The sequence below is a fragment of the Ceratotherium simum genome, chromosome 22, assembly GCF_057802395.1.
Source record: "Ceratotherium simum simum isolate JZ-2026a chromosome 22, ASM5780239v1, whole genome shotgun sequence".
Taxonomy (NCBI): domain Eukaryota; kingdom Metazoa; phylum Chordata; class Mammalia; order Perissodactyla; family Rhinocerotidae; genus Ceratotherium; species Ceratotherium simum.
The window spans coordinates 5307205-5334787 of NC_141921.1; the positions used below are offsets into that span (position 1 = coordinate 5307205).

At 35.5% G+C, this 27583-nt stretch overlaps 1 protein-coding gene across 5 annotated transcripts; it reads left to right on the forward strand.

Moving 5' to 3' along the window:
- The first annotated feature begins 87 nt into the window (after positions 1–87).
- Positions 88–25949, forward strand: IFT25 (intraflagellar transport 25). 5 transcript variants are annotated; one of them, XM_087445896.1, is made up of 7 exons: positions 88–173; positions 8059–8132; positions 8815–8927; positions 18597–18703; positions 20578–20646; positions 23921–23964; positions 24279–25949. In XM_087445896.1, the coding sequence occupies exons 3-7, from the start codon at positions 8830–8832 to the stop codon at positions 24285–24287; spliced, it is 327 nt and encodes a 108-aa protein (XP_087302022.1). In that variant the 5' UTR covers positions 88–173; positions 8059–8132; positions 8815–8829; the 3' UTR covers positions 24288–25949. The 5 variants fall into 5 exon arrangements, with proteins under 5 accessions (XP_087302022.1, XP_087302019.1, XP_087302023.1 ...); XM_087445893.1 differs by having other exon boundaries at positions 25736–25949; XM_087445897.1 differs by lacking the exon at positions 20578–20646.
- The last annotated feature ends 1634 nt before the right edge of the window (positions 25950–27583 follow it).

The following is a 27583-nucleotide window of genomic DNA, read 5'->3' on the forward strand; positions in this document are numbered from 1 at the left end:
GTGCGCGCGCCGGGCGCCTCTGAGGAGGCCGTGACGGGAGAGGGGAGGGGGCGGTCCTGAGGGCGGGGAGGGGCGGAAGGGAGATTCCGAGGCCCGACTGTCCGTGCGCCTGGAGCTAACCGGAGGCCCAGGCGAGCGGGGCGGCGCGGCGGGCTAGGCCGGCACCGGGGGAGGTGGGAGCCCGGCTGGACGAGGCCGACGGAGGGGGGAGCTGGTGGAGAGGGGAGCGAGCGAGAGCGGAGGGAGCTTGTGAGGGGACGCACGGAGCGGAGGCGGCCGGCGGGAGGGCGCTGAGGGGCGGCTCATGAGGGGACCGGGGTGGGGCAAATCTGACGCAGGTCTGTTCTCTCTCCTTACACGCTAGTGCCAGTCCACAAACTTTTTTGAGGCCTGAAATAATGTTTTGACCCCAAAAAGGGAAAGACAGTTGCAAATCGAAATTAATAAATCTACTAAAATGTAACCTATCAACTGCAACGGAACCCATATAGTTATGAATTATATTTAACGTAGGATGCGGGTTCATTTCGCATGTTTTATATGATTTCGGGCTGGACGCCCGGAAGTATGGGTGTTCAGAGTCCTCGCAGGTCTTCACACGGCCTTGGACCGAGGAGGCGGCTTTGGGATGGAGGTGAGGAGGTAGTGTCAGGGCTGGTTTGCTTTTCAAGTGATACCGAGCATAGGCCCTGGCCCCTGGGAGGCGGAGGATGGCTGTTTTCTAATTTACACAGAGGGATAATGTTAGGGGAAAGGGTCTTAGAGTTGGAGAACCAAGGGGCTGGTTAGGGAGAAAGTGAACTGAGGACTTAGCCCGGAGCGGTTTTCGGAAAGAAGCCTAGAAAGGGCATGTGAACTGGAGGTGAATGGATGGCTAAGTGGCCCTGGGTTTAGAGGACAGGATAAGGCATCAGGGGAGTCCAGGGTCAGGGATCTTTAAAAATGCAAAGGATAGCACCCTAGAGTGCACCCCCTGTGATGAGCTGAGGCCCTGAGGGAATACATGAGTATTTAGAGTGAGGCATCCCAGGGTGGGGGCTTAGACTGCATCCCCAAACCTGCATTTTGAAGTTGTGGAAGGCACTGTGTCTGCTGAGTTGCTCCATGGGTTTCTTTGGGGTTACTTTGCCTGTTTCTCACTAACCACAACAAAGGAACCTTAACGAGAACCCAACTTCTGCTATTTTCTTACTTGCTGTTTAAATAATTCCACCCAACACGGGAAATAGGAGGGATATTGATGGATATAGGAGGCATGAAATGAATTTTGTGTTAAAGTACATGTTTGTTTCCGGCAGACAACTTAGATGATAAGAGTATGAGAAGAAAAGAACTGAACATTTGGAGAGTACACGCTCTTCCTTATTCATATACTACCTATCAATGCTAGATACTGTTCCCTAAAATATAACTCTTTTTTAAAGCAAGTTCTTTCCCTAAGTCTCCAGCTCCCACATTTGCACCCCCCAAATAGGTTACTACAGAGTTGTTCCGCCTCTGCACTATTCACATTTCGGGCCATATAATTATTTGTTGTGGGGGACTGTTCTGTGCATGGTGGGATATTTAGCAGCATCACAAAATGCGCACTAGATGCCAATAGCACCCCACCCACCCCCCATGTCGTAACAGCCAAAGTGTCTCTAAACACTGTTAAACGTCCCCTGGGGGTCAAAATCAGCCCCAGTCCAGTTGAAAACCACTGGACTACAAGATAAAACCCATTGTCTTTAACTTGGCTTTTAAGATCCTTCATTATCTGTTCCCAATCTCTCTTTCCTAGAATTTGATTCAGTCTAAAAAAACCATGAATGCAGGAATCCTTTGTTTAGTTTCCTCCACAGATTATCACCTAGTCTTCTTGGACGCTTTCAGAGATGGAAATGATGATTTTAAATACATAAAATACATAAAAACATCTATGATGTCTTCCTGCTTAAAATTCATATTTGTTGAGTCCACTTCTCCCTCTTTGAGTTGTAAAAGAAAAATTTTAATCCTTTTTCCATTTGTGAACACTTATGATATTAAAAATTGTAATCACATTTCTCTCATCTCTCTCTTGAAACGTTTCAGCCCTTGTTCTTTCAACTTTCTCCATGTATCATAGTTTATAGATCTTCATGAACTTTTTGCTTTCCACTGAACAATAGCAAGCCTGACAATGTCCTACTTAAAATATACCACCCAGAGCTGTACACAGTATTCTGGATATAGATCACAGTATTAGCACATAACATATTATGTTATTAGTTGCATGCTTGTCCATCTTCCTTGACTCTGAGCTTTCAGGCAAGAACCAAGTCTTAGTCACTATCTTTGTCTTGGGTTGTAGTCACCTTTGCATTACTAGCACAGTGCATGGCCCTTAGTTGGTGTTCAAAAATTTTGATGGAATGTAGTTTCTCTTTAACTCTATTAATATAATCTAAGATCACATTTCTTTACCTTTGGGGGCAGATACAGTACACTCTTGCCTTATAGTGGCTTTGTAATGAACCAAACTTATACGTTTTACACATCTTGATCAAGGGTCAGCAAACTTTTTCTGTAAAGGGCCAGATAATAAATATTTTAGGCTTTACGAGACTTATAGTCTCTGTCACAGCTACTCGACTCTGTCACTGTACACAAAAGTAGCCATAGACAATGTATAAATGAATGAGCATGGCCATGTTCCAGTAAACTATTCATGCTCACTGAAGTGTGAATTTCATATAATTTTCATGTGTCACAAAATATTATTTCAATTTTAAAAAATATTTAAAAATAAAAAGCATTCGTAGCTCATGGGCCATACAAAAAGAGGTGGCAGGCTAGATTAGGCTTGCAGGCAGTAATTTGCCAATTCCAATCTTGACCAATCCTCGTGTGATTGATTTTTAAGTCTGAGTATAAGCCTTTACTGTTATCCTTATTAAATATCTTATTCATTGCAGCCCATCTTTCTAGCTTGCTCAGATCTTTTTGTCTGCTAATTCTGTCATTTGGCATATTAGCTGACATCCCAGCTTTGTGTCATCTGCAAAATTGATAAGCATACTTTTCCATGCTTAATTAAAAATGCTGAATGGGCTAAGAATAGAGGTCTTCCCCAGTTGGTTTTGTTCCATTAATCATCATTCTTTGAGTATAGCCATTCAGAGAGTTAAAAATATCTATGCAAAGTACTGCCTGTCACCCAATCCACATTTCTCCATCTGGGCCACAGGGTATCTTGAGAAGCTTTATCTGAAGTTTTGTGGAAATGTTTAGAACATGTCCCTAATTGGTCGTAACTCTATCAAACGAAAGAAATGTATAGGTTTGGTATAACTTTTGTGAACTAATGTTACTGCTGCTTCCTATTTTACTATTTTCTTGTTTACTCTTTCAAGGCCATCATTTTAACAATGAAATTTAATAATTTTAGAATTTTGTTGAGAATTAACATCCAAGTTCATCACTGTGTATTTCTAGGCATTCACCATCTTTCTTCTCTTCAAACTAAGGGTTAACAATGTTTATCCAATACCAGTTCTCTGGTATCTATAGTATTAAAAGCAAGAAAAAAGGCACAAATAAAAAATATTGGAATATATGCCTTTTTTCTTAACCAATCTTACTACAGTTTTAACACTATCATGTTAGATTTTTAAATTACAATAAAAAATGAACTTTATGCCAATAAATATAAAAACTGAGAAGAAATGGATAATTTTATACAAAATATAAATTTCAAAATTAACTCAAAAAGTGTAGAAAACCTGAAAAGAACCATTGAACTTGAAATAGTCAAAAAAGTCTACTTCTAAACACTTTACCAGGCTTACAGGATCAAATAACCCCTATCTTATACAAAATGTACCAACAACTAGAAAAAAGAGGGGAAGCTCTCCAATTCTTTATGTTGGGAGTACAATCTTGATTTCAAAACCAGATATGGACTGAATAACAAAGGAAAATTATAGGCCAATCTCACTTAGAAATATATCTGCAAAAATTCTAAATAAAATATTAGCAAACTGAATCCAACTATGGATAAAAATAGAAATACACCTTGGCCACATAGAGTTTATGCTGGGAACTAGGGATACTATAACATTAGAAAATCTTGATTTAATTTATCACATTATCAACCTGTAGAAAAATCTATACAATCATGTTAGTAAATGTGATAAGAGCATTTGATAAAATTCAATGCTTATTCATGCTTAGAAAAAAACTAGAAAGAGAAGGGAATTTCTATAATCCAGTGAACTGTAAAACCTTCAGTGAGCATCACATTTAATGGTGAAATGTTAGAAATATTCCTTGTATGGTAAAGAAGAAGATTTTTTAAAATAATGTTATTTTTTAAAAGATCCCTTTTGCAATAGCAATAGAAACCATAAGGCATCTAAGAGTAAATCTTACAAAAGAGGTGAAGCTGTGTTTGAAGGAAACTATAAAACAATTTCGAGACTTAAAAGAAGTCTTAAATAAATGAAGAGATATGTCAGATCCATTCATATGAAGACTCATTGTCATAAACACGGTATTCTCTCCAAATTAATCTATAAATGGAATTGAATTGCAATCAACATCTCAAAAATTTTTTTTTCTGTAACTTAACAAAACTGTTTTCTTAAAGTCGAGGTACAAAAGCATAGAACCAAACCAATTTTGAAAATCAAATAGAGGAATTTACCTTACCAGATGTTGAGACTTATTATATCTTATTCTATCTTTTTACTCAATCTATCCTTATATTTAGAGTGTGTCTTTTGAAAAGAGTATCTAATTGGTTTTTTGTCTGATAATTTAGTGTTCCGTTTCTTAACATTTAATGGAATAATTGATGTATTTGTGCTTAAAACTATCTTTAATTGATGTATTTGTGCTTAAAACTATCTTCTTGCCATTTATTTTCTATTTGTCTTTATTCTTTTTTTCCTTCCTTTTGGCTTTCTTTCAGATTAATCAAGTATTTTTATGGTATTCCATTTTTTCTTCTCTGTTGGCATTCTTCCTATAACTCTGTTTTATGGTTTTTAGTGATGACTTATTCTAATCCTAGGATTATAACATGCATCCTTAACATCCTAGTCTACTTTGAATTAATATCGTATCAGTCATGTTCATTGTAAGAACTTTACAAAAGTACTTTACAAAAAGTACAGTCTCATTTACCCTCCTCTTGCCTTTTGTATAATTACTGTACTTATTACTTCTACATCCTTTAAATCCATACCATTCATTGCTATTTTTTCTTTAAATAGTCAATACTCTTATAAAGAAATTTTTAAAATATTACTTTATGTTAGCAATATATTTACTATTTCCAGTGCTCTTCATTCCTTTCAACAGATCCAGGATTCAACGTGGAATCATTTCCGTTAGCCTGAAGAACTTCCTTTAATGTTTTTTGGAGTGTGGGTCTACTTGTAACAAATACTTGCTGGTTTTGTTTGCCTGAAAAATGTCTTTATTTTGCTTTCACTTTCAAAGAATATTTTTGCTGGATATAGCATTCTATATTTTGTCTTTTAGCACTTTGAAAATGTCATTCCATTGTCTTTTGGCTTCCATTGTTTCTGATGAGAAGTCAATTTTGATTCTTGTTCTCTTAAATGCAATGTGTTTTTGCTTTGACTGATTTTAATTTTTAATCTTTTCTTTAATTTTCAGTAATTGACTAAGATGTGCCTCAGTAGGATCATCTTTGTATTTATCCAACTAAGGGTTATAAGCTTCTTGGCACTGTGGGTTTATGTCTTTCACAGATTTTGGAAAAATTTCAGCCATATCTCTTCAAATTTTTCTTCTACACTATTCTCTTTCTCCTCTCCTTCCAGAACTCCAACTACATGTGTTTCAGAATAGTTTGGTATTGTTTTCTGGGTATCTGGTGCTCTGTTATGTTCATATTTTTTTACTCTCTGTTTCATTTTGGATCATTTCTACTGACGTATCTTTAAGTTCACTGACCCTTTCTTTGTTGGATCCAGTCTGATGTTAAACCCATCTAATGAATTCTTTATTTTAGATTTTGTCTTTTTCAGTTATAGAATTTCCATTTTATTCTTTTTTAGAGTTTCCATTTCTCTGCTAAAACTCTTGTTCACCTATTTTGTCCATTTTTCTCAGTAAATTCTCTAACAGATTTATGGTGGTTATCTTTATTTCTTTCTGCTAATTCCAGCACCTGGGTCATTTATAGATCTGCTTCAAGTGACTTTGTATGTTGGATGTCGTGTGTAAAAAAAAAAATAGACACTGAAGTAGATAACGTTTTTTTCCCAAAGAGATCATACCATTTTCTTTGTCTAGTAGCTAGGATAAGGGGAAAATCACTTTAGTCCAGCTAGGGATTGTTCTGGCATTGGACTGAGTTATAGTTTTATTTAAGTAGTTTTGGTTTACCTCTGATTGCAGACATTTGGGAGTAAAATCATTACCCTCCTTCATTAGGGCTTTGGAATCTAGGTACTCCAGATCACAGAAATCTTTCTTTGTTTTTCAGTTCACACCCAGTTTCCTGTGAAGCTCCACTTAGAGGCTGATTTATTTGATCTTGAGTTGAGCTGGCTGGGGGCTAGGTTGTAGCTTTACTTAGTTGCATTTGAACGCTGCTACATACGACAACATAGATAAATCTCAAAAACATAATGATGAGTGAAAAAAGCCAGATACATATAAGTACAAACTGTATGATTTCATATATATATATGTGTGTATATATAGTTCAGGCAAAATTTATAGCATTAGAAATAAGGACCATGCTTACCTTTGGGAGGGAGGGAGGGGTAGTGATTGGGAGGGGGCATAAGGAAGGCTTCTCAAGTACTGGTAATGTTCCATTTCATTATCTGGGTGGTGGTTACCTGAGTGTGTTTACTTTGTGAAAATTTATTGCACTATATACTTATGATTTGTGTCCTTTTCTGTATGTATGTTATAGTTCAATGACAAAAAAGAAAGTATGTGGTGGGGGTGAAGGGAACTCTTACACAAAAAGACAAACTTCAAGAGAAAAATCAAGCCACAGAGTAGGAAGATATATTTGTAACACGTGTAACAAGGGATTTGTATCCAGAATATGTTATTTTAAAACTTCCTACAAATCAGAAAGAAAAGGACAAAAAAAAAGCAACCGAATAGAAATATGAGCAAAGGTTAAGAAAAAGCAAAGAACAGAAGAGACCTGAATGTCCCATAAACGTATGAAACAGTATTCAACCTCACTAGTAATGGAAATACAAATTGAAACCTCATTGAGATACCATTTCATACCAATGAGACTGGCTAAAGCCAAAGTGTCTAACAATACCAAGTTGGTGAGAATATGAGGAAGCAGAAACTCTCATACATTGTTGATGGTAATGTAAATTGTTATAATTTAGAGACCAAGTTGATCAATTAATGACTTGAAGATACACTGATTCCAACTTTTTGTAATTTTACTTCTATAAAGAAAGACTCTTTTATTATAAAGACTTTCTCCCACATGTGCATAGGGATATGTACACAAGGATATATATCGCAAATTTGTTTATGATAGCAAAATAATTGGAAAACTGACCTAAATATCCATCATTAGAGAAATGGGGAAATACCTTAGAGCAGTTAAAATGAATAAAGTAGATTTACATGTATCAACATGATAAAATCTTGAAAACAATATTGAATGAAAAAAGCAAGTAGCCAAAAGATATATACACTGTGAAACCGTCTAAGTTTTGAAATAACAGTAGTATTATGTATGGATACATATATGGTAAAAGTACAAAAATATAGTCAGGAGGGATATTCACCCACTTCAGGATAGCTCTTCCCTCTGGGCAAGGAAGAAAATGGGGCCAGTGAGGGGCTGCTTATTTCTGGACAAAAAAAAAAAGTAGATATGGCAAAATGTTAACATTTATTAAATCTGGGCAGTGGGTACTAAGTTGTTTAATATATGTAATATTCTCTGTACTTTGTTGTTTATTTGAAATACTTTCATTTTTTAAAAAGTTAGACTGGGATCAGGGTATGAAGGGTATCAGAAGCCTTCCTCCCTTTTCCAAACACTCTTTCTGTTTTAATTCTCTGTAGATACATCTTTCCCAGTCACTTTGTTATCTGTATATATTGGTTTGTGCCCTATCACGACCAGACCAAGGAGGAGGGTGAGTGAGATCTGATAGAATCTTCTCATCTTCCATCTGTCTTACTCTCCAGGGTCCATAGTAGAGCTCAACGATATCTTTTCAGGAAACTTTTATTAAACTTAAAATATTTCCATACAACAGAAATGTCTTTAAGTCCATGACCCAAGTGACTGATTTAGAATTTAAAAATAAGTAAAATGTTTTCTTTTCTCTCATTTTACATTCCTACTCAAAAAAATAATAGTGATGATAAGGTGTCTTTTAAGATGTCAATAACACTGCTGCTTCATTTGATAAGTGTATAGATAAACAGTCACAAAGCATCTGTTTTTATGCTCCAGATTTTTTTAATTTCAGAAATATAACAATATAAAAAATTTAAAAAAAATTACCCACCAGTTCATGTCACTTTAGCTTGTTAACTCTTTCCATATAATTATCGAGAGCTTTTAATTTTAGAAGCAGAAAAATGACATCAGAATAGTCAGGGACTTGTTTTGTAGAGTAGTAGAAATAGTCATATCTTACAGATTATCCCTGGGAGAGGTCAGAAGTTTACTTATGTAAATAAACATGTTAGAGTCCCTCCCACTTGTTGAATAGCTTGGTTGTTAAGCTGTGTGCTAGGCAACAGGCTTTCTCTTTTTTTCCTCAGATAAAGTTCAGAGAATCGAGAAGTTGCTTTTTGTTTTATTTGCAGGTTAAACACTCTAAGATGAGAAAAGTTGATCTCTGTTTGAGCTCTGAAGGGGCTGAAGTGATTTTAGCTACATCAAGTGATGAAAAACACCCACCTGAAAATATGATTGATGGGTAAGAGTTACTGTTCTTTCTTCCTGAAAGTCTTGATATTAGGTCAGTGAACCCCTTGAGCACTGGAACTATGTGTTTTACAACAACTAGCACTGTTAAACATTGTTTAATACATGTTTAGTGAACTTGTATCCACCTGTGGTACCATTCCTGGAATTAATTCAGTTGTGTTTATTTAGGTTTATGATCCTTTTCTTTATAATTCCTAAACTGACCTTTTCATACAAATGGTTTTTTAAGAAGTGGTTTAACAGGGCAAAACTTCAAAGAACCACCACCTTATTTTATGGAAGTGTGTATTTTAATATCTGGTTATGGTTTTATTGCAAGTTTTTCTTAGTAAATAGGAAGTTACAATGTTTATATTCCTATCTGCTACCTATTTCCTTACTGGTCTAAGCAACATCTTTGCTAAACTGAGTGTTTCACTTCCTGCTATTCACCTGCGTTGTTTGGTTCTCAGCTTCTGGATATCATTCCAATGTCCACTCTTCACTGTGCTAGAGCTTATTCTAGGTAGAGATAAATATCATTCTCAGACTTTTAAATTCCAAGAAAAAGTAGTTAATGAGAGAACTCCTTTTTTAATAGTTCTGGCTATTTTATTACTCTCTTGAGTTCTCTTTCTTGGTATCTGTACAATGTCCAGAGTTTGACTCATAGAATCATATAATTTTAGAGCTGGAAGGACTTACTAGTTCATCTTATCTAAACCTTTCATTTTAGACTTGTGGTAAGAGAGGTCTAAAGAGGTCAAGTACTAGTTTTAACTCCTGAAGGCAGAGCTAGTTGTAACAGATCTTGTGGTTCTTTGTGTTCTATTGTGAAGCCCATGGATATGGATAAAATTCTAGCAACTCGACCTCTTCCTTTAAGCCTAGCTGTTATCCTCTCTGACATCTGTCTCTTTCCCCTCAGGTAGAATGAGTTCACCTTTTTGTTGGACTCCAGTAGAATTTGTTGTATACCTCTATTACCTTATTTATTCCTTTCTTGTGTTATTTATGTTTAATGTTCATCTCCTCTCTTAAATGTGAATTCCTAGAAGTCAGAGACTATGACTTGTTCATCTTTGACTCCACAGTGTCTTAAAATATTTGCTGAGTAGTTTAGTGAATTAGACCATCAAATATTAGTCAAACTCAACTAATATTGGAAAGTAGCTGAGTATTTATACACACACACACATACATACGTATGTATATGTTACTTTACATTTGCATAGGGCTTTATAGTTTCATAGATGTTATGTCATTTGGCCCTCACCATAAGCTTGGGTAATAAGAGTCAAAAAAAAAATTTTTAACCTCATTGTAAAGATGAGGAAAAGGATGCTCAGAGGCAAAATGACTTCTCAAAATCACACAGATAATCAAGTGGCAGAATCAAGACTAACCCTCATGTCTCCTAACTTCTAGTTTGGGGTTCTGTGTACTATACTATGATAACTCAAACTTAAGATTTGAATCAAAAACTTAATATCTGTTTTTTGCCTGTGCCTCTTAAAGCTTATTAGTTTTTTACTTCCTGAAATTCAGATAATAGTTATTTATCCCACTCTACCTTGGAGTAGAGAAATTAATGTGGGAACTGCTATGAGGATATGCAGACCTATAAAGACTTACCTAAGTTGTTTGCCAGAAATAGAGATCTTTCCAAAGATGAGACTATATTAATGAATGATTAAGGATGTGATATTTTTTAGGTTAGACAAAACCTTTAGCACAGAAAACTATATGGAATAAAAGTAGTCACTGACCTGATAACTGAACAGAACACATCAGAGACTTTTAGTTTGTATGTATTTCCAACAAATACAATTAGACTTTATATGGTAGATATTAAAAATTGTTCTCTGCTCATAAGTTGGTTTATCTAAATGGAAGTAACCATAGAATTATTTCGAGACAATAGTGCTATAAATTTGCCCCTACTGGACAGTGCTCCCAACTCTCAATTTCTTCAGAAAGAAGAGTTCAAGAAAGTGATTATATTTCTACTTGCCCTTGACTCTACTTTTCCCCTCTGGTATTCAATATGTCAATGAAAAAAGAAGAAAAAAGTTCTACATTAGAAAAAAAATGAGTTAAGAGAAAAAGTAGGAGAGAGAGAGAATTAGTCCTTTTGACATAATGTAGAAGAATACTAGATTTACAGTAAATTCCTGGGTAAGTGAACAATATGTGTTACCTTGGGCTAACCACAGTTTCCTGGTGTGAATGATGGGAAAAATACCACATTCCTTGACTACCTCAGAATTGTGAAAAAAATCACGAGATAATAGATGTTAAACAGTTGTTAGCTATAAAGTCTTATTTAAAAGAAAACTACTATTTTGGTGACTGTTATACATAATTATGAGGATTCACTTATATGTCATTTTTAAATCCAGATACATCTTCATGTACTATTTGATATTGTTGGTCATGTTCATTAAAAGCACTCAAGAAAAAATATAGGGAAATTAAAAGCCCTATATTTATTTATTTTTTTGAGGTTTAAAAATATAAATATATATATATATATATATATATATATATTTGTGTGTGTATGTGAGGAAGATCAGCCCTGAGCTAACATCCATGCTAATCTTCCTCTTTTTGCTGAGGAAGACTGGCTCTGAGCTAACATCTATTGCCAATCCTCCTCCTTTTTTTTTTTTTCCCCAAAGCCCCAGTAGATAGTTGTATGTCACAGTTGCACATCCTTCTAGTTGCTGTATGTGGGACGCAGCCTCAGGATGGCTGGAGAAGCGGTGGGTCGGTGCGCGCCCGGGATCCGAACTCTGGGCCGCCAGTAGCAGAGCGCGCACACTTAACCGCTAAGCCATGGGGCCGGCCCCTATATATATATTTTTAAATTTTTGTTTATTGCAGTAACATTGGTTTATAACATTGTATGAATTTCAGGTGTACATCATTATACTTCTATTTCTGCATAGATTACATCGCGTTCACCACCCAAATACTAATTACAACCCATCACCACACACCTGTGCCGAATTATCTCTTTCGCCCTCCTCCCTCCCCCCTTCCCCTCTGGTAACCACCAATCCAATCTCTGTCTCTATGTTTGTTTGTTGTTGTTATTATCTACTACTTAATGAGTGAGATCATACGGTATTTGACCTTCTCCCTCTGACTTATTTCACTCTGCATGATACCCTCAATGTCCATCCATGTTGTCACAAATGGCTGGATTTCATCATTTCTTATGGCTGAGTAGTATTCCATTGTGTATATATACCACATCTTTATCCATTCGCCCCTTGATGGGCACTTAGGTTGCTTCCAAGTCTTGGTAAAAGCCCTATATTTATATTTATTTAATATATTTATTTAAATAAATAAAATTTAAAACCATATACATTTATTAAAATAAACTTTATTTAAATAAATAAAAATTAAGTTTATTTTAATTAATTATTAAAATTATTTAAATAAATTTAAAACCATATAAATATAAATAAAAAATAAATTGTGAAATATTAAGCATTGTATTAAAAAAACATAATTGTGAGTTAGAAAACCTGGCTTCTTTTTGTTTTCTTTTTTTGACAGCTTTATTGACATATTATTCATATACCATACAATTCACTCATTTAAAGTGTACAAGTCAGTTGCTTCCAGCATAGTCACAGAGTTATGCAACCATCTTCACAATCAATTTTAGAACATTTCAGACAATTTTAGAACACCCCAAAAAGAAACCTCACAACCCATTGTAGTCACCCTATATTCCCCCTCTCCCCACTAGCCCTAGGCACCTACTAATCTACTTTCTGTCTCTATAGATTTGCCTATTCAGACATTTCATATAAATGAAATCATACATATGTGGTCTTTTGTGAATGCTTCTTTCATTTACATGTTTTCAAGGTTCATCCATGTTGTAGCACATATCAGTACTTCATTCCTTTTTATCGTCAAATAATAGTCCATTGTATGGACATAGCACATTTTTTTAATCCATTTATCAGCTGATGGATATCTGGGTTATTTCTACTTTTTGGCTGAATTTTCCCCCAATCTTATTTAAAAATGCCACCCTATAGATCGAAGAAATTCAGCAAACCCAAAGCAGGATAAATACAAAGATAACCATATTGTAGTCTGCTGAAAAACAAAGATAAAGAAAAAAAAATTTAAACAACTGGAGGAAAAAATACATTAAATATAGGGGAACGGTAGTACCAATGACAGCTGACTTTGCATCACAAGCAGTAGAAACCAGGTGACAATGGAACAAGATCTTTAAAATACTGGAAAAAGAGAAATTAAAAAAAAAAAAACTCTGTCAACCCAGAATCCTGTATTTAGCTAAAATTATTCTTCAAAAATGAGGATAGAATAAAGACATTTTATTCATCAAAAGTAGACCTGCATCACAGGACATGCCAAAGGAAGTTCTGCAGGTTGAAGTGATATAATACTAGATGGAAATTCAAACCTATAGGAAGAAATTAAAATGGTTATGCATTGGAAATGGTAAATATTTGGGTAAATATAAAAAACTATCTTTTTTTCTTTCAATTTTTTTGAAAGACAACTGACCGCTTAATGGAAAAAATACATTTTACTGTGGGATTTATTACATATGTATATGTAATAAGTCTTATATATGTAGATATAAAATATATGAAAAACAATGGCACAAAAGTGGAGTTCAATGTAAATTGACTGTCATGAGGTTCTTATAACCTTAACAGCACCCATCAAAAAAAAAGAGGTATATCTGAAATACCAATGGAGGAATTAAATGGAATTTTAATTTTTGTAACTCATTCTAAAGTAGACAGGAAAGAAGAAATAGAACAAGAGTAAAATAGATGGGAGGGACAAATAGAAAATGAATAGCAAAATGTTAGACTTAAACCCAACCATATCAATAATTATATTAAATGCCAATAGGCTAAACACTTCAATTAAATGGCAGAGATTGTCAGACTGGGTAAAAATGTAAGACCCAAGTATATGCTGTCTGTAAGAGATGTGCTTTAAATATAAAGTCATGAGTAGGTTGAAAATAAAAGGATGAAAAATATGCATCCTATAAACAGTAAGCATAAGAAAGTGGCTGAGGCTATATTCATGCCAGATAATGTAGAATATAAGATAAGGAGTATTACCAGAGATAAAGGGGACATTTTATAATGTGAGAAGTTCGATTCATCAGGAAGAGGGAAAAATCCTAAATGTATGTGGACCTAATAATAGATTTTCAAAATACATAAAGCAAAAACTGAAAAAAAAAAAGGGAGAAATAGACAAATCCACAATCATAGTTGGAGATTTTAACACCTTTCTTTCAGTAATGATAGAGAAGCTAGACAAAAAATCGGTAAAGATATAGACGACCCACACAACACTGTCAGTCACCTTGACTTAATTGACGTTTATAGGACACTATAATCAACAATGGCACATGGATCAAGTGTACATTTAACATTCACTGAAATGTGCTGGACCATAAAATAAATCTCAATAAATTTCAGAATATTAAAATCTTAGGGAATATGTTCTCAAAAAAAAGGTAATTATGTGAGATGATGGATGCATTAACCAACTTTATTGTGGTCATCATTTTGCAATATATATGTGTATCAAGTCATCATGCTGTACATCTTAAACTTACACAATGTTATATGTCAATTATATCGCAATAAAGCTGGAGAAATAAAGAATGTGTTCTTTGAGCACTATGTAATTAAATTAGAAATAACAAAAAGACATCTAGAAAAATACCCCCAAAACTTAGAAATCAAACATGACACTTCTAAATAACCCATGAATCAAAGAAGAAATCACAAGGGATATTAGAAAATATTTCTTTTTTTTTTTTTTTGTGAGGAAGATCAGCCCTGAGCTAACATTCATGCCAATCCTCCTCTTTTTGCTGAGGAAGACTGGCCCTGAGCTAACATCCTTGCCCATCTTCCTCCACTTTATGTGGGACGCCGCCACAGCATAGTCTGACAAGTGGTGTGTCGGTGCACGCCTGGGATCCGAACCCGGGCTGCCAGCAGTGGAGCTCACGCACTTAACTGCTACGCCGCAGGGCCGGCCCCTGGAATATTTCTAACTGAATAATAATGAAAACTCAATATATCCACATTTATGGGATGCAGCTAAAGCAATGCTTCCAGGGAAAGTTATAGCATAAATACTTACATTAAAAAGAAGAATGTTTTAAAACCAATAATTAAATTTCTACCTTAGGAGGCTAGATAAAGAAGAGCAAATTATACCCAAAGAAAGCAGAAGAAAGTAAATAATAAAAGTAAGAACAGAAATCAATGAAATAGAAAATAGACAATTGGAAAAAATTAACAAAGCCAAAGTTGATTATCTGAAAGGATTAGTAAAAGTTATAAACCTCTAGAAAGATTGACCAAGAAGAAATAAAGAAAATACAAATTACCTGTACCAGCAATGAAAGAAACAGTATCACTACAGATTCTAAAAGACAAATAAGTCAATAGCAAGGACAAATTTAGGATATCGAAGCATCATTTTGTACACCTGAAACTAATATAATGTTATATGTCAATTATACCTCAATTAAAAAAATTTTTTTTAAAAAGAACAAATTTAGGCTAATAAATTGGACAGATTCCTTGAAAAACTAAACATATAAAAATGACGAAAGATGAAATAGAAAATCTGAATAGCAATATGTCTATTATAGAAATTAAATTTTATCAAATATTTAGAGAAAAAATAGCAATCTTTCAAAAATAGAGGAGGAAACATTTCTCAGATAGTTTTATGAGAACCATATAACCCTGATACCAGGACCTGACAAAAATATTACAAGAAAGGGATATCAAAGACCAATATCCTTTATAAACATAGACACAAAAATCCTTATAAATTGAATCCAGCAAATGGAGTTTATCCTCGAAATGCAAGGTTAGCATATTTACCACATAATCATAGGAATACAAGGTTGAGTGTAATTCACGTTACCAGAAAAATAGAGAAAAATCGTATAATCATCCCCATAGATGCCGAAAAAGCATTTGACAAAAATCAACATCCATTCGTGGTAACAATTCTCAGCAAACTAAGAAGAGAAGGGAACTTCCTCAATCTGATAAAGACATCTACTAAAAACATTTAGCTTAATGGTGAAATAATAAATACTTTCACCCTAAGATTGGAAACAAAGCAAGAATGTTTGCTCTCACCGTTTCTATTCAGCCTTTTTCTGGAGGTCTTAGCCAATGCAATAAGGCAAGAAAAGACATAAAAAGCATAAAGATTAGAAAGAGAGTAAAATTGTCTTTGTACACAGATTATATGAATGTTTCATAGAAAACCCTAAGGAATCTACAAAAAAAACTACTAGAGCTAATAAGTGAATTTATCAAGATTGATATACAAAAATCAATTGTATTACTATATACTAGCAGGAAACAGTTGGAAAATGAAATTTTAAAAAATTCCATTTACAATAGCAGTCAAAACATAAAAGAGTTAAGAATAAACAACAAGATATGCAAGATCTTTACACTGAAAACTATAAAATATTGCTGAGAAAAATTAAAGAACTAAATAAAAGATATATTACATTCGTGATTGGAAAACTCAATATTGTTAAGATGGCAATTTTTCCCTAAAATGACCTATAGGTTCAGTACAATGTTAATCAAAATCTCAATGGACTTTTAAATAGAAATTAACAAGTTGATTCTGAAATGTATATGGAAATGCAATGACCTAGTCTAGTCAAAATAATCTTGAAAAAGATTGGGGTTGGCCCAGTGGTATAGTGGTTAAGTTCATGCACTCCACTTCGGTGGCCTGGAGTTCGTGGGTTTGGATCCCGGGCGTGGACCTACACCTAATTCGTCAAGTCATGCTGTGGCGGCATCCCACATACAAAATAGAGGAAGACTGGCACAGATGTTAGCTCAGGGACAATCTTCCTCAGCAAAAAAAAAAGTACGTACCTTTGTGACAGTGGGTTAAGCAATGATTTCTTAGGACATAAAAATCACTGATCATAAAAGAAAAAGTAATAAAACCGAACTTCACCAAAAATAAAACTTCTACTTATTGAAAGACACAATTAAAAATGAAAAGGCAAACTATAGACTGGGAGAAAATATTCACAGTACATGTATCTCACAAAGGACAAATATATGGTGAAAATACAATCAGTTTAATAAAAAATGAGAAAATACTTAACAGAAGAAAATATATGAATGGCCATAAAGCACATGAAAAAAGTGCTTAGAATCATTTGTTATCAGGGAAGTGCAAATTAATACCATTGTAGGACACCGTTTCACATCCCCTAGAATGGCTAAAATTAAAAAGACTGACAACAGCAAATGTTGGCAAGGGTGTGGAGCAACTAGAACTCTCTTACATTGCTGGTAGGAATGTAAAATGGTACAACCACTTTGGAAATCTGATAGTTTCTTTTAAAGTTAAACATACCTCTACCCTATGACCCAGCCACCCCACTTCTAGTAATTACCCAAGAGAAATGAAAGTATGTCCACAAAAACACTTGTACAAGAATGTGTGTAGCAGCTTCATTCATAATAGTGAAAAACTGGAAGCAATCCAAATATCCAATAAAAATATAAAAAAAAAATGAATGAACAAATTGTGGCATAGTCTATGGCCATAGAAATCAGAGCAGTAGTTGCCTAAGGGAAGTAGGAATTGTCTGGAAGGAAAGAGAAGGAAAGTTTCTGGAGTGCTGGAAATATTCTGTATCTTGGTTGAGGTATTGGTTGCCCTGGGATATTGGTTACATAAACATATACACTTGTCAAAACTCATTGAATTGTACACTGTTGGTAAATTTTACCTCCCAAAAAGGAAGAGCTTATGTAGTTAAAATAGAAATGATTATTTCTGTAGTCAATACTATATATCTTATATACATATTTAATTTTATATATATAACAAAATTGAGTGCAAGTTTTAATTTTTTTTCAACACACATCTATTGTGCACTAACTATGGGTCAACATTGTGATAGTTGCTGGGGTATAAAGATGAGTAAGAGAAAGTGGCTGGACTCAAAGAGCTCAGCATCTTAAGCAGGAGCCATAAACACATAAGAGATCAGTGCCAATGTGAAAATGGATGCTGCGTGAGAGGCAAGTGCAAAGGAGGGAGGAATGATTCTGGTTTGTTGGGGTTGGAGAGATGGGACCAAAAAGTGAATAAACTTATGTAAGGGAAGAAAGGCTTTTAGATCAAGAGAACCTCATGAACTAAGGCACAGGAGCAGGAGCATGAGCATGCATGATGTGTTTGCAGAATTTTAATTGGCCCAATGTGACTACAGTTATGAGACATGATATCCTGATGGGAGACTATATATTTTAATGATGGGACCAGACTGTACAGGGTCGTAAAATGCCACACTAAGGAATTTTGATTTATAGGTCATAAGGGACCACAGAAACGTTTTAGACAAAAGTAACATCAATTCTTTGTTTCTGTGTTTTTAAAAATATATCTGGTAGTAGTCAGGAAGAATTATTCAAGTTGGGGAGAGATTAGAGGCAGAGTGAACAGTGAGGGAGGGATTGCAAGAATCCAGGGGTCGTTTATTTTTTTTAAATACTTATTCATTAGAATTTTGTGGTTAAACATTTTTATTTGGCTATTCCTTTCTCTTTTTCTTGAAAATTTACAATAGGAATCCAGAAACATTTTGGACCACCACAGGAATGTTTCCCCAAGAATTCATTATTTGTTTTCACAAACAAGTAAGGATTGAAAGGCTTGTAATCCAAAGTTACTTTGGTAAGCAAATCATATATTAATTTTCATCTTCTTTTAATTTTTCCATAGGCATAGGGCACGTATGTAAACTTTTGACAAAACACTAATTTTTCTTTGCAGCATGGAGCTAGTTTTATTGCTGGGGTGGGAGAGTGGGGAGTATGGGTTAACTGCCTTGAGCACAGTTAGCCTCTCTGAAACGGCAAATTTGAAACCCTTCCAAAGCACATAATAATTTTCATGCAATCTATTATGTGAAAGTCTTTGGCAAAAGACCCTATTATGAACATAAGAAGCCAGCTTGCCAGAACACTAGATTCCTTGACATATTTATTCCAAATTCATTTAGCTTGGGGTTCTCTGTCACATTCTTTCTGAAAATCTGATAACCCTGGCTATTTGCATTGGATAATTTTGATTCTTCTATTAATAATGGCATTTTCTGGGGACCGGCCAGGTGGTGCAAGCGGTTAAGTGCGCGCACTCTGCTGCGGCGGCCCGGGGTTCACTGGTTCGGATCCCGGGCACGCACCGACGCACTGCTTGTCAAGCCATACTGTGGCGGTGTCCCATATAAAGTAGAGGAGGATGGGCACGGATGTTAGCTCAGGGCCAGTCTTCCTCAGAAGGAAGAAGAGGATTGGCATCAGATGTTAGCTCAGGGCTGATCTTCCTCACAAAAAATAAAAAAAAATAATGGCCTTTTCTGAGGGATTTAGGAGGAGAGTCTCCCGTTGGAACATCATTCTAATCCTGTCTTATGTTTATTTAAGGATAAAGTGTATCAGACAAAATCATAATAGGGAACAGAGTACATCCTAGATGATTCAAATGAAGAGACTTTATTGATGGGACTACTTACAAAATTATCTTCTGGGTTAAGGGAACAAGCCAGGGAAGATGAGATACCTAGAAACTGGCTACAGCAGTAAGCCATTACCACCCCTGGAACAAGGGAAGGAAACAGTATCACTGGGGCCCAGTGAGAGCTGGAGCCTGTGGATAAGGACCTGCCCGGCAGGAGCTGTAATCACGAAGGGACATAGCCACTGTCAAAGATGTGGCACTGAAGCAGGAAGGAAGTGGAGAAAAAACAACTTCATCTCACTTCCCCACTGCCCTCCAGTTTCCTCCCAGTGCCTGCTATTGGCCAAATCCGACCAGTAGCCAAAGGAGTCCAGGTGATGCAGTCCACAGGGGTCTTCCCCACAAGGGCACAGAACAGAGAAGGGGAAGAACGGATGTGGGTCACGGGAGCTAGGTTAGGGGTAATGGAGAAAAACCAGTGCGGAAGGAAGATGACTGCATTCCTGTTAAGTCTCTCTTCTGTCATTCATCGTAGAGGCTCTGGAGTCAGGCAGACCTCAAGTTTGAATTCCAGTTCTGGCACTTGCCAGCACTATATCGTTGAACACTTTGTGTGACTCCTCTAAGTTGCCTGATTTCTCTAAGCCTGTTTCCTCATCAGTAAAGTAGGTTAATAATACTTTTCTCATAAGATTGTAGTCAAGAGTGAATGAATAAATATACCTGACTTATAGTAGTCTCTTCATAAAGGTTTATGACCAAGACCAGTAATAGTATTATTATTATTAATACCAGTATACAAAAAAAAAAAATCTGGATGATGCCAAATTCAAAAAGGCTCTACCAGCTCTGTGTTGTATGCTTACAAGTATTTTTAAAATTACAGTGACACAGTCTGCATTGCATCAAAGGAACTTATGGAAAAACAGAGTGAGAGTGATTTTCACAACATACTGTTCCTGATCCCAGTACTTTGTACATCCCACCAATGTCTGACAGTCTCAGACAGAGAAAAAAAGGAACATAGGGGCAGCAACATAGAATCAGGTAGATAATTAACATTTTATTTATTTTATTGACAACGTCAGTGCGGACCTTGAGGATTGAAAAGAGCACATCTAAAGAGCCAGTCGATTTTGAGCAGTGGATTGAAAGAGGTATGTGTTTGTTTCACCAGCATTGTTCTGAGTATGAGGGAGTAGAAAATTGTCCTTTGACTCTGTAATTCCAATCGGGCTGCATTTTGGTGAAAAAAAATGACCTGAACGATTCTTATGACCTATTTAGAGCCTAGAAAAACCCAGGTTTGAATACAAGACTGCTTCTTCACTTACTGGTTATGTAACTGTTAACATGTTACTTAATTTTTCTGAGTTTCAGAATCCTTATCTGAAAAATAGAGATGATATCTACCATTTAAGGTTTCTGTGAACATAGTGTCTGGCGTATGGTAGGCAAACAATAAATATTAGTTTCTTGTCTTTCCTTACTTCCTGGTTAATGGTACAATTTACATGCCATCAGCAGAATTGGTAGCCTTAGTTAAACGCAGCATATTGCCTTCATGTATCTATCTCCTTTCCTTCCCAAAATACCATGAAAATAATAGTAAAGGAGTAAAGAGAGGCATAAACCTACAAGGACAAAAATTAAAAATAAACAAAAAACCAGGAGATGCAAGCAGATGTGAAAGATCAATATATATTATGGAAGAGTGGACATCCATGGAGGAGAAGTAGCTTCAGTAGCTGAATGGAGTATGTTATAACCTAAGTGCCTGCCAAGGAGAATATCAGTGAGGAGCAAGCCAATTTTCCCAAGAGAACCCCAGAAAGGGCTAGAACTTAAAGACAAAAGGTGCCATGGAAAGTGTGAGTGAGACATGGACCTGACAACAAGGGTGATTAGTTGAATATCTGTATTCAGAGTGGTTGGACCCTAGGTACCCTCCCCTACCCGACAAAGCTAGGTGACCACTCCTTCCTCCCACAAACCACCCACAAGGGATGACTAGGAGCATTGAATGTTGGGGCTCAGAACTCAGGGAAACCAGGCATAGTAGAGAGAGTGAGTGAGACATGGAGTTGAAAATGGGATTTAAGTGGAAGCCTGCATATTGAATGATTGAGAACTCCTCCTGTGCCCTGCTATTTATAACAGCAACCAAGAATATAGTCCCAGCCAGGATATTGGAGGACTCATCTTTGGAGAAACTGAATGCCCCCAGAAAAAAGATCTATGGATATTGAGAAAGGCTAGCTCATTCTTGGTCACCCTATCAAAGTCTACTAGTCAGTGAGCCTGGCTCATGACCACTGTTTTCAAATGATTTTTCATAAGTAACAAAAGACAGCCAAAGATCACCAGACATTTGATGAAGACCTCAAACCCTGAATATAATCGAGCCTTTAGCTCTAATTTACGATCTATAGGAAATATAGAGGATAGAGGAACAAATTAAATGAAACCATGAGGAGGCAAGATAAAATGCGGAACATTATACAGATAACTGACCTACTCTCTTCAATAAGTCAATGACATGGAAAAAAATATGTGTGTGGGAGAGAAAGCAGCTCAAGATTAAAAGAGACAGTTCTGATTTGAATAAATCAACTACAAAAAGACATTTTGGGGGACAATGGGGAAATTTGAATATGGACTGGGTACTACAGTCATGTGTTGCTTAACAACGGGGATACGTTCTGAGAAATGCGTCGTTAGGCAATTTTGTCGTTATCTGAACACCACAGAGTGTACTTAGACAAACCTGGATGGTATAGCCTACTACACACCTAGGCTATATGGTACTAATCTTATGGCACCACCATCATATATGAGGTCTGTCATTGTCCAAAATGTCGTTATGCAGTACGTGACTATATACGATATTAAAGCATTATTTTTTTTTTTTAAAGATTTTATTTATTTATTTTTCCCCCCAAAGCCCCAGTAGATAGTTGTATGTCATAGTTGCACATCCTTCTAGTTGCTGTATGTGGGACGCGGCCTCAGCATGGCTGGAGAAGTGGTGTGTCGGTGCGCGCCCGGGATCTGAACCCGGGCCGCCAGCAGCGGAGTGCACGCACCTAACCGCCAAGCCACGGGGCTGGCCCTAAAGCATTATTTTTAATGTTAGTATGGTAATGGTATTGTGGTTATGTAAGAAAATATTCTTGTTACTTAGAGATGGATAATCAGATATTTAGAAATAAAATGTCGTGATGTCTTAGACTTGCTTTAAAATAGTTTAGCAAAAAAATTAGATAAATCAAGTATGGTGAAATGTTAGTAATTGTAAAAGATGATGGGTATATATAGGAGTCATGTTCTGTCTTCTTTTACATAAGTTTGAAATTTTCCAATTTTTCATAATTAAAAATATCTAAGTAAAGGAAAAAAAAGAGGTTATTATTAACTCCTGGTCAGGGAGGAGTTATATAAGAAAGAAAATGTGATCATAATTTATTACTTATTTCAGCAGCAAATAACATTTATATAGATAATAATGTAACCATCAAGTATTGATTTCAAAATTGAGAGGATGGCAAGAGGAGGAGGAAGAGGATATTGGTCTCTGAGACCTAAGTTTTCACCTCCTGTAATATAAAATCAGTAAAAATTGATAAATCAAGAGGAAGAATATAAACATATTATAATTCCCAGAGAAACAGCTTTGAAAACATTTACCTCTGGGGAGCAGGACTGGAGGAGCAAGGAGGAGTCAAGCAGGGGATTACTACTTTTCATTACCTCAGAGAAAGGTTAGGAAACAGAAAGAAAGTCATACATAATCTTACTTCCCAGAGACTCCCCTTTTTGTACTACACGCCTTTTTAAAATTGTGTACACTAACTATTTTGATATGAATAAAATTAATTTCTAAATAATGTCAATGTTTATTATTATATCAATTAAATATTTCATGGTTATGATTAACTCATAATCAAATAAATTAATCTGTCCTAAAAAAAGTAAAAGTTTTCTAAAGTTGGATACCAGAAAAGATCAATTCATGAACAGCTTAGCATAATTCAGCATCATAGTGAACATTCACAGAGAGGACTGAGGTCTAGTCATTACCCATGGAACTGTGAGATGGCTCCTTTCAGGCCTGCAATTACTGTTAGTAGTGTAATCCTTAAAAGGGATTTTCACATTTTATAAATTCCTTTATATTCCTTTACTGTAATTTACATTTGCATTTCCTTTTGTTTATACTCATTAGAGATATTTTATAGCTTATGAATAGTTTATCTTTCATACCTTTTATATCAGATATCTCTATTTTTACATTGAATTTTAACCCCAAAACACTGGTAAATCTGGTCTAACTATAGTTGGCCAGATATCATGTTTTGCTAAACATAAATTTCAGTGGCTCACTTCAAGTATTTTGAGCCCTAACTCATTTTTGTTAAATTTGTGTTTCAGATCTAGTACACACAGAAGGTCAACTTCAAAGTGAAGAAATTATGGTAAGTAAATATACTTCTTAGAGATAAATATTATCTGTAGTCAGCACAATGTATTTAAATTTTAAACCTATCTCTATAGTTATAAAGTTAATAAATACCCTTATGATATAGGTCTGTACCTAATCAACCAATAGAGAAGGTTATTCTCAATAATATTAATCTAAATGTAGCATTCATAAGTTAGGCTCTTATCTATCATAGACAGAATGACAGCCAGGACAAAACAGAATTCACTTATTTGTTTTTGTTTTATTTTGTACATTCATTGATTCTAAATATTTACTTGCTTTGCTTTCTTCCATTTGATTCTGTAGGCCTTTTAGAATAGGAATCAAAAAAGGTTGAGATGCCAAAATTGGATGTTAATGTAAGCATGAAAGGACAAGGGAGATTCAGATGAGGGGAACTGGAGCATAGGATCAGCAACAAACAAGCCAAAGAGAGATGAGGTAGAAAGAGAACCGACATTTTTCGACAACATTCCGTTGGGCTTTGCTTGTCAAGTGGAATGAATGGCCGTTGATGAGGAAGCTGCTGCCTCATCAGGAGTTTCTCTGTTCCTGCTGGTTGGTCAGGCCCTGGTTTTAGACAAACGCAAAAAAGTGAAACAACTAAATGTGTGTTTTTTCAGGTGGTAGTGTTTGTTTAATTAAAGTTTCTCTAAATGAGGCTTAAAGTGGTACCTTGTCCGTTAAATTTCCTTCTTTACAACTAGCTGGGAGCTGCTATGAAATCAGTATTTCAAAAGATTCTGTAGGAAGTTTTTGAGCCCTATTAATTCTCTTCTCTACCACCCAAATGTGCCCGATGATTGGGAAGGCCAGTGTTGGTGGCGGGGGGCAGAAAAATGATTGATTAGACTGAATTTTATCTTCCTGTTTTTCTCATCTTCACCCATGGGTTACGATTAGTAAGTCTCTGCTCAGCATTTTGTTTCAGGACTCACTGTGGATCAGGGAGGGTCGCAGCATTATAGAACATCTGGAAAACAGTAAGGGGAGGTGGGAGGCTGAAAATCATCCATAATTTTATTACCCTGCCTCAACAGCTTTTACTATACCTGCTTTCTCCTAGTTGTCGACCATAGGCATCACATAGTTGTAACAGTAATGATGAACAATTTTGTATCATTTTTTTAACTCAATATTATATACAGGCTTTGTAATTATAATTTTAAGATTAAATGTATGTAAATAGGCAAATGCTAACTAATTTCCTTTTTCCTCCTTCTGTCATTAAAAGTAATACTACAAGGGACATCTTATGCATGTTCCTGCTACCATGATCTTCACCTTTTAAATTATTTTCTAAGATTAAATTTCAAGGAATGGAATTACTGGGTCCAACGATATAGACATATTTATAGCTTTTTTTATATATTGCCAAATTGCTTTCCAGAGAAATTATATAAATATAAAAGTATAGTAATGTTTCAGGATACATTTCAGTATATTCTAAGGCATCATTAACCAAAGGAAATCTCTTATCATGAAAAATACTTTAGAAAGACACTTGTAAATTTGATGAGAAATGTACAGTTGCAGTCTTTAGCTCCAGCTGCTATTTTTCATCAAACCAAGGCTGATATTCAGCTGATACACACTAGAACAATGTACTGTTATATGCGGCTGACTTTTCTTCTGAATATTATCCTATATATTGTTATATATTTAGAATATTACTCTTGAATCGAATGCTTTCTTCTGCTAACTGCTTGTTTAACAGTTAACTAGAATTTCTAAAAGCATCCGTATTGATTTTTCCCCTACAGGGACGTGATGGCCATGCCACTTACTTGAGATTCATTATTATATCAGCCTTTGATCATTTTGCATCTGTACATAGCATTTCTGCAGAGGGAATAGCACTCTCAAATCTTTCTTAGTAATTATAACAAGATGTCTTGCATGATTTTTTAACAATATATTTATTTAAATGTGAAGTTGTCATTTATATACTTTATTAAAGGGATTTGTATCAATCTGTTTCAGTTTTTATTTATTTTCTCTTCAACTTTTTGTGCAAAGGGATTTGGTTTCATCAGTCACCAGTGATGGCCATCATGGAGGATATAAGAGAGCTCTTGCTTCGATGTATAGCTTCATCAAGGAAGTGACTATACATAAAAACTTAACTGATAATACATTGTGTTCCCACAGCATCTAACATGGTGCCCTTCAGATCTCAGTGCATTACAGATCTCAGTGCATTAATATTTTAATTTATTGATTGATTGATGCAAAGGGCTAAGTGAGCAGTAGAGACAGTAAACAGGGCATAAGTTCAGAAAAGAGAAAGTACTTATGGGAAGGTTTCATTGAGGTCATGGAATTTGAACTGGACCCTGTAGGACAAATCATTTTATTTTCTTAAATTTTATTTTGTCCTGATTTGAAAGCCTCAGAGAAGAGTTAGGAAATATATAATCTTACTTCCCAGAGACAACCATTATTGATATTATTTGATGTTCTTTTATATTTTGGGGAGGTAAGGAACAGGAATGGGACAGATTGGGGGAAAATAAGACTTCTCTGAATATACTTTATTATATAGCTTGACTTTGCAAACATAAATAACTAATTTAGCCAAAATTAAAAGGAAAAAGCATTTCCAAAATATTGAAAACAAACAGAAATGGATGAACCTAACAGAAATGGATCAACCACAAGTTGATAAACACACAGGAAAAAATGACGTTAGAACATCATATTTTGTCTATGCTTTCTTTATTAGTTTCTTAGGACTGCTGTAATAAACTACCACAAACTTGGTGGCTTAAAACAATAGTAATTTATTCTCTCAAAGTTCTGGAGGCTAGAAGTCAGAAATCAAGGTATTAGCAGGGTTTGTTCCTAATGGAGTTTCTGAGAGAGAATCTGTTCCATGCCTTTCCCTTAGCTTCTGGTGTTGCTGGCAATCCTTTGCATTCCTTGGCTTCTGGCACCATAGATCCAATCTCCTCCATCATCACGTGGCATTCTCTCTGTCATCTCACCATCTTCCTTCTGTGCATATCTGTTCCTGTGTATCTTTTCCTCTCCTTATAAGGACATCAGTCTTTGAATTAAGGGCCCACCCTACTCCAGTATAACCTCATCTTAACTATTTACATCTGCAATGACCCTATTTCCAAGTAAGGTCACATTCACAGGTACTAGGGGTTAGGATTTGAACATATCTTTTTGGAAACACAATTCAACCCACAAACCAGTCTTAGTGAAATATATTTGTGATAGTTAATTTTATGTATCATATTGACTGGGTCACAATGCCCAGATATTTGCTCAAACATTATTCTAGATGTTTCTGTGCAGATTTTTTTTGGATGAGATTAACATTTAAATCAGAGGGCTTTGAGTAAATCAGAGGGCTTTGAGTAAAGCAGATTGTAATTCCATAATGTGAGTGGGCCTCATCCCATCACTTGAACATCTTAGAACAAAGACTAACCTCCTCTGAGCAAGAAGGAATTCTGCCACCAGATGGCCTTTGGACTTGTACTGCAACACTGGCTCTTCTCTGGGTCTGAGGCCTGCTGGCTGACCCTACAGATTTTGGATTTGCCAGCCTTCGTAATCACATGAGCCAATTCCTTAAAAATCAATGTCTCTCGCTGTAT